The sequence below is a fragment of the Arachis stenosperma genome, chromosome 3 (genome assembly GCF_014773155.1).
Source record: "Arachis stenosperma cultivar V10309 chromosome 3, arast.V10309.gnm1.PFL2, whole genome shotgun sequence".
NCBI lineage: Eukaryota > Viridiplantae > Streptophyta > Magnoliopsida > Fabales > Fabaceae > Arachis > Arachis stenosperma.
Genome location: NC_080379.1, coordinates 110,127,317 through 110,135,882, shown reverse-complemented (window position 1 = coordinate 110,135,882; position 8,566 = coordinate 110,127,317). Strand labels below are relative to the sequence as shown.

General features: G+C 42.5%; 1 protein-coding gene and 1 non-coding gene across 2 annotated transcripts; one reads left to right on the top strand and one right to left on the bottom strand.

The window, feature by feature from the left end:
- Window positions 1–3,612: 3,612 nt before the first annotated feature.
- On the bottom strand, window positions 3,613–7,382 carry LOC130966579 (protein FAR1-RELATED SEQUENCE 5-like). Its single transcript, XM_057891392.1, has 8 exons — window positions 7,243–7,382; window positions 6,974–7,171; window positions 6,635–6,877; window positions 6,405–6,518; window positions 6,100–6,290; window positions 4,231–4,488; window positions 3,846–4,129; window positions 3,613–3,759 (listed from the first exon to the last, which is right to left on the bottom strand). Exons 1-8 carry the CDS (start codon window positions 7,380–7,382, stop codon window positions 3,613–3,615), a joined length of 1,575 nt encoding a protein of 524 aa, XP_057747375.1.
- A 1,076-nt stretch (window positions 7,383–8,458) lies between these two features.
- LOC130972043 (small nucleolar RNA R71) lies at window positions 8,459–8,566 on the top strand. The gene has a single exon (XR_009083245.1). It is a non-coding gene; the product is annotated as a small nucleolar RNA R71 (small nucleolar RNA).

The window sequence follows — 8,566 nt, the reverse complement described above, 5'->3', positions numbered from 1 at the left end:
TCCCGGTTCTACTGAGTTAGTTGTCTACCACAACATACTAATGAAAGCCTAATTCCAGGAGGACCAGAGAACACCGATCCCAAATGACAACACTTCGAACGACGATTTACTGGAAATAATGTGAGAGGTGCTCAAGAACACAAAGGTTAGTAACACCCGTGTCAATTTCCGCTCTAACTGTTTCGGTAAATCGAACCATCTGACATATCTGTTCCGATTTTCTATGAAAGAGCACGCAACGCCGAATGAACAGGGTCGAAGCAGAAATGGTCACAATTCAGTTGTTGGTGGGCGGTCTCAGAGAGCCTCTCTACCAGGCGCAAAAGGGACCTGCGCAGAAAGTCAACGCAACGTCTGATAAAAACTGGACAGAGAAATAAAGACTACTGGTCACCGACAGGGAATACATGCACAACCCAATGTCACGTGCCTCCATTCCCAACCATAGATGGATGATGCTTCCAGGAACGATGAGGAAGAGACTACACCCGTCGTCGTTAAAAAGCAGCACCGGAGACGTGGACATGTCTGTTTTCGATGACGATGATGATCAGAAATGGGCTGTGCACCCAAAGATCTACAGGTCAAACACGAACAGCGTAGAACAGGTGTCAAAGGGTGCCAAGACCACATGCTTCTTCAGCCAATTCAGGGAAAAGGTATACGGGGGTAACCGAGGGACTATATTGCCTCAACGAAGCAAGAATGCAGACAACCCGACAGGGCAGAATAGACTGCAGCCAACTCATAACATAAAAAAGCATTTTTCCCCTTAACACAGTGACTTCATCCGACGAGAGTTCATCAAAGCCGAAAAGCAGCCACAGACGGACAGCCGACACCTATAAGCAGATTCCACAACGTACCCTATCAAACTTGACCAAGAAGGGAATAAACACCACCATCAGATGGCTCATCTCTCAGCACGAGCTGGACATCTGTAAGTACGTCTACGACCATGATGTCGACCCCACGTTAGTCTTCTATTTGAAAATCAACAACTGAATCTTCCGTGTGGCGTCATTAGTGTCGGAAGGCCCCAATTGAATTGGGCTCACGGGTGTAACATCTTCCATTTGTTGACCGCAGAAAGATCGTTGTACGCGTCAGGTCATAATATGCAACTCGTTCTGACATGGAATGCCTGGTAGATGGCCGACAACCAACCCTGAAGGCACGTAGCAATCCATCGTATCCTCTTCGAATTAATGGATTTTTCCGTTGACCCGGGTTTAATCTTTCCATGCGATGTCTAATTATTCTGTCATCCTATGATTTGCAGATAATGGAGTTGATCACGATCATGGTTGCATCGGAGGGAAAAACTGATGGAGATCACCCTCGAGCAGTGTGGTGCTTGTATCCGAAGTTTGCAGTACGGCCAAATTCTAATTTCGTAGCTTAATTGGATGCACAGTTATGATTTAATGTTCTGTGTTTTAACATGAACCATGTACCGTTGACATGCACAGTGACTTGTTTCACCCGCTAAAACTCCCTGAGTAACCAGGAAGATGTAATGGACGGCGTCTACCCTGAGATTTTGGCGCAGCGATACGGCAATGATCACATGCACCCGACGAAAGACCTGCGCCTTGTAAGTTTCCGACCAATAAGATTCTTGTATGCAAGTTCTGAACCTGGGTGGACTGAATTATGACTATCTTATCGTATTCGGCTTTTCTATCAATCGCAGATCTATATGCCAGTTTTGGAAGAAGACTGTGACAAGCACTGATTTTTTGCTGTGGTTGACCTGTCGAAGAAGCAGGTCTTCCAATTTGACACGAATGCAACTAAAGAATTAAAGGCAAGAAGGAAACGTGTCATACAATGCATGGTAAGCGACGTACAAAGGTTAATTCAGCGTCCTATCCGAATACGCTAATCTTTTTATCTTGGCGAATCTGTGGTAGCTGACTGCGCTGGATGGAATCATTGCAATTGATGCGTATAAAGAGTTACGCTCTAAGAGCGCTGCCGAATTTGCTAGTTTGGACATCATGGCCGCACAGGGGGTGCCAAAAAACAGCAGCAGTACAGACTCTGGCATTTGGGTCATGCAATGGATGGCAATGGGTTAGCGGTTCACGTACGCGGAGTTGCCAATTGTAAGTTAATGCATGCATACAAGTAAAATGACATTGCACTGTGTGTTTCTAATCTATGCCGCAATGACTGTTGCAGCTTGACGAAGAGAAGACCAGAATCAAAATGGCCATTGCACTATTAACGGAAAGATGCAATGAGGAAAGGGGTGCATTGCTTGCAAAGGCGGCAGATTCGGCTGAACCGTTTCCAAGCTACGTGCGAAGTGGCCCAGTAGCCAGTACAATGGTGTTTGTCATGCACTGCAGCTTTTTTTTGTTATTTGGTTATTGGATGTAATCGTGTTTGTGAAGTACAATGTTGCAAGCTGCATGTCAATATATCTGTATCTTTAATCTATATTTTATTTCTAGGCATACAATTCTACCTTGCCCTCATTAACTTATGCTTTAGATAATAAACACGATAATCTTTTCATTTGTTAATGTGCATGTAGCATTGCAAATAGAGTGATCTCCAGAGATTAGAAATGTATGTCAGTTAGTGCCAATGGGTATCGGTAACTACCGAGACTACTGGCACATGTTACGGATCGTTAGCATTAATATACAAAACCTGGTAGGCATGTTAATACTCGCCATATTTTGAAAGTGAATTTATGTAAATTTACATTGATTAACCTTTGGCTTTAATTATAGATTTAAATTTAATTGAATATTAATTTTTGAAATTAAAATAGTTTTAAATTTTATTTTAAATTTATTTTGTAACTAAATCAAGATTCAGAACAGACTCACTTTAAACACCTTGATATTTTCTATACTCAGCATTAATCTCTTCATTGCCCGTGCCAAACCCACAAACGAAGCATCAGTTATCATGGGCGTACAAGGTGGCCTCCATGGTGGAGCTACCCATCGGGTTCGGTACTCATTACGACGAACGTCCTGAGCGGGGGTTCCTTTATAGCTGCACGGACACGGGAAATCCGACTGCTATATTCCGTACAGGGATGACAAGTTCTTCTGGATTGGGCTAAATGTTACATACTAAATATCCACATAAACGTTACATACAAAATATCCACTTAACATACATACAAAATATCCACTTAACATAGAATCGTTATAAAGATGCCCCTAACTACCATGTCTGATTCAACAAAAGGGTCAACAACGAACGATATATAATACATTAGGTTTGACAATGGATTTACAGCTCTTCGCACGACACAACTTCACACCTCCACTTCTGGAATCAATCGTCGGTTTCTCTTTATGGTTTTACTGAAAATACACGATTAAAATCAGTTAATTCTAGAGCACAGCCACATACCAACGAAAGCCAACATAGTAAAAACTTTTTTAACATCGACAACATATAGAGATCCTCAGGTATATGTAGTTTAACAAAATCAACTTTGTAATTCAGACAGTGGTTCTATACCAAGATGAAATGCAGACAATATTCGGTGTGCAGCTACCGCCTACCAGAGAATGTGAATGGGTTCGACCAACCTACCATTGCAACACACGGTGGTGATGACTATAGGCCCCCTTTTGCTCAATCGGCGAGAGACATGAGTGGCCCGGACGTATTGGTCCCAGCGAAGTCGCTGTTAACAAACCCAGCCGGCATGTCACTATCGGAGCATCGAAATGAAGGAATCTCCGTGATCGCATACAGATCCCAGAATATGTTATCATAGAGCTGACACCAATGTAAAAACCAAAAGATTAGAACCATTTAACAGGGCATAAATGTTAACTAGATCATCTATAAAAAGACTAACCCACCATGTCAATGTCCATCGAATCCAAGTCATCTGCAACGGCGCTGGATGACTCCATTGTGTGGCGATGCGGACACGTAGTCCTATTATGTCCCACCTCCCCGCACAAACAACATCGCTGGGTTTTCTTTCCACCATTAACACCGTTACCCTTTGTATTGCGCTTAGGTGGATTCCGTGCCGGGGCTCTGCCACCCTCAGTGGGTGGCCCCTCGTGTGGAAAATTGGTGTCCCTGCATCTTCGTTCTCGAAGTGCTTCAGCATCAGCATGGCAATGTCTCTTGCAAACTGGAACTTTTCAGTACTGTGACATGCAATCTTGCACACTTAACGGTACCAATCCATCAGGCACCAGTGTTGTGTCAGTTGTACAGAATCCCAAATCATGCCCATCGACTGCACCGCCACAAGTTTTGCATCCTTGGTCCATTTTGGCAATATCAGAGACCTTGGGATCTCGTGAACATTGTTAAGAACAAGCACCGCAATTATATGTTCGCAAGGGACCCCGAAACATTCTATTTTCATGGAAGTGCATCGGACCTCGCTCATATCAGACGTTGCAACAACATGCCAATCCTTCCCCGGAGTGCCGTATCGAGAGATGATGTGGATAAAATACGAAACATTGTCTTCAAAATCAACCACTGATAAACCCCATTTGTAGGGTTTATCTTGTATTAATTTTTGGGGATTTTATCACTTTTTACCCACATTTATTCAACGAAATAGCATGGTTTTGTATATTCTCCTTTAATTGTGCTTAAGAGTGAAAACATGCTTTTTAGGACTCAAAATAGCTAAACTTAATTCACCTTGATTCTATTAGATGCCTTGATATGTTTGTTAAGTGATTTCAGATTTAGGAGGCAAAGATTGGATCAAGAGAATGAAGAAAGAAAGCATGAAAAGTTGGAGAACTCATGAAGAAATGAAAGAACCGGAAAGCTGTCAAGCCGACCTCTTCGCACTTAAACGACCATAACTTGAGCTACAAAGGTCCAAATGATGCGGTTCCAGTTGGGTTGGAAATCTAACATCCGGGGGCTTCGAAACGATATAAGATTTGCCATAGTTGCATCGCGCATAAGGGCGCGTACGCGCACGGTACGCGGACGCGCCGATGGTGGCACATGACCCACTTAACGCAACACGTGGCCAGCGATTTTAGAAGCCTTGTGGGCCCAATCCAACTCATTTCTGATGCTATTTAAGCCAAGGATTGAAGGGGAAATGAACATACTTTACATGCTTTTAGATACTTTTCATACTTTTAATCATTAGTCATAGTTTAGTTTTAGAAGTAGTTAGAGTTAGAGAGAGAAGCTCTCTCTTCTCTCTAGAATTAGGATTAGGAATTAGGGTTAGATTAGGATCTCATAGTTCTAGGTTTAATTCAAGTCTCCTTCTACTTCTACCTTCAATTGATGATTGCTACACTTTGGTTCTTCTTTCTATCCCTATCCTCTTGTTGTAATTTCTCTTATTTTGTCTCTAGGTTTTGTAATTGAGATATTTTTGTTCTTTTGTTTTCTTTTAATAATGCAATTTGAGATAATTCATGCGCTTGTGATGTTGTTGATTGTTGTTTTGTTAATTCTTTGTAATTGTTAGTTGTTGATTCCTTTTATTCTTACAAATAAAAATGCTTTCTTTCATTACCCTCCAAGTGTTTGATGAAATGCTTGAGAGGATTTTAGAGTAGAATTTTATACTCTTGGCTTGGAAGGGCAACTTAGGCCCTCTTGAGTTACTAATGTCCAAGTGATTGATGATTGGGAGCCATTGACTCTAGTTCTCACTAATTGAATTAGTGGAGAGTTAGAACTTATGGACTAGGATTGATATAGCTCATTTGACTTTCCTTTACTATTAGTTAGAGGATGATTTAGTGAGATTAATCCTTGCCAATTCTCATATTGTGGTTAGTGATTAGGATAGAGATCCTTGACCACCAACCCTTGCCAAGATCTTTTTTGTTAATAAAATTTCATTACCATTTACTATTCATATTTCTCATCCAAAACCCCAAAATAAACAAGTCCATAACCAATAACAAGAACACTACCCTGCAAGTCCTTTGAGAGACGACCCGAGATTTAAATACTTCGGTTTATAGATTTTAGGGGTTTGTACTTGTGACAAACAAATTTTTGTATGAAATGATTATTGTTGGTTTAGAGACTATACTTCAACGAGATTTTATTTGTGAAATTCTAAACCGTCAAAAATCTAATCATCAACCACCCTCATTGTACAGGCCCTGTCAAGAATGGGAACAAACAAATAGAATATTACCTGAGTGTAGTTCTCGGCCGCACTCCGCTCCAACTGTTTCAGGTTGGTGGTCTTAACAGGGTCACCCTTTGCACACTCAAAATTAGCCTCCACTTCTTTTGCACAAACGAACATCAAGCATCGATGGAAATGACGTAAAAAATCAGTATAACTGTATCGAGACTTAACATACCGTGATATCACAGCGTGTAAGCCCTCGCACCTTGAGGTAGTGCAAAATCCGGCAAAGAACTTTCCTCATATGTGTGCTGTGGCCCAACTATGCCTTCTCTCGTACATGTCTTGTACCCATCTTTTATCGGCAATGCCAAATTTCTCCACTATCTCAAACCACTTTCTCTGGAATGTTCTGACCTCGTAGTCACCAAGCATGCAATCCCTAAACATCTTCGTGAATTTAGGCTTCCCGATGTTGCTCGTGGCGTTTTGGAGTAGATAGCACAGAGTCGATGGTGAGCCTCTAGAAAAACTTGCTCGATCGCAGACTTTATTTGCCTGTCATCGTCGGCTATTATGGACACGGGAGCCTTCCCTTTCATTGAAGTTTGCAACTGTTGAAGCAACCAGACATAGGTCTCTTCTTTCTCGTCTGCCACAAGTGCAGCGGCAAAGACAACCGTTTGGTTGTGGTGATTCACATCGGAGAATACTACAAGAGGTGAAAGGTAAACATTTTTCTTGTACATTGCATCAAATGTAACCACGTCTCCAAATACCTGGTAATCAATTTGACCGGTGCTGTCACATGAAAACAAATATTGTAACACGCCCTCCCCGTCAACAACTTTCTTGTAGTACAGTACTGGATCATTTGCCTTGCACTCTCAGAGATACTTTAAGCACAATTCCGCGTCTAGACCACCCTCCCTTCGTTGCTTTGCATTTACATTGTGCATGTCCCTTGTTATGTACGGGACATTATGATACCGCCGGCTAGGCTCGCCATAAAACCGTGGATTTGCGAGATGCCAATGCCCCCTTTGTGCATGTCGTTCATCTGCTCGATGTCCGCTTCGCTCATCCTCCGATGGCCTGGGATCATGGAAGAAAATCACAACTCAAGAATATGGTGGTTATGCGCGTCTGAAAAGTACGCAACTTGCCAACGTCTTGATTCATCATCCATGCGAAGTAGCATCCTTGCAGGGCATCCACACCGTGTCTCGGCCCTCGGCAAATGGTATGTTGATTTGGAGCTTTTTGAAGATTTCCAAAAATATGGAAAACTGGTTGTCCTTCCCATCCTTCCTTAGCCTTTGTAGGTATGGTGCCTTTGGCACATAAGGCTTCGAGATTGGCTTTGGTGAAGATGGGCTAGGGACCTCTTCTTTTTTCCTGTTTTCAGGTTTTTCTGTAGCCTCTTCTTCGTGGTTCTCCTGGTTTGGGGTGGCCTCTTCTACCACTTTTCCACTTCTAAGTGTGATGGCCTTTCACTCCCCTCTTGGGTTGGCCATGGTATCACTTGGAAATGTGTATGTAGCCATTGGGATTTTCTTGGATAAGAACTCCACTTGTGCTTCCAGCTTTGAGATTGTTGCACCTTGGTTCTTTAAATTCGACCTGTATTCTTCTTGGTTGGCATCTATCTTCTTTTCAGCTTGTGCTTGCCTTTCCAAGAGGGTGGAAATGGCCCCTGTGAGCTGTGATGATAGCTGTGCTATTGCGGCCTCTACTCTCTCAAAGTTACCTTTGATTTTACATGGTTGCGAGGTTGGGGTTAGTGTGTCTTAATGGTGGTGCGTTTGCTGGTTGGAAGGATATGATGTGTGAGGTGGATTGTGGTAAGGTCTGTTGTTATTTGGCTGATGGTTGGGGTTGTAATTCTGGTATTGATTGGCTTGGTATGGTTTGTTGTGATCTTGGTTGTTATTTTGTTGGTTCCCCCACCCAAAATTTGGGTGGTTCTTCCATCCTGGGTTATATGTCTTGGAGTTAGGGTCATATGGTTGTCGAGAGGGGTTATGCACATAGTTTGCTTACTCACATTCAACTTCTGGTTCATTTTCTTCTTGGGGTGGTGCTTGAGCTTGGACAACTGCAACTCGATTGTTTTCCATTTTCTTAGTTAAGGCTGCCAATTATGCTGCAATTGCCTTGTTTTGCTAACAGTGCATCCATAGAATTGAGTTCCAGTACCCCCTTCTTTTGGCCTCTTTCTGAAGCATAGAAGTAGTCATTTTCAGCTACAGTTTCAATGACATCTATGGCTTCCTCAATGGTCTTCTTCTTGTTGAGTGAACCCCTTGAAGAGTGGTCAACAGCCTTCTTTGATTCATAGGTTAATCCTTCATAGAAAATGTGGAGCTGCACCCACTCATTAAACATATCTAGTGGGCATTTTCTTGTTAAATCTTTGAACCTCTCCCAGGCCTCATAGAGTGTTTCACCATCTAGCTGTCTGAAGGTCTGCACCTCAGCTCTTAGCCT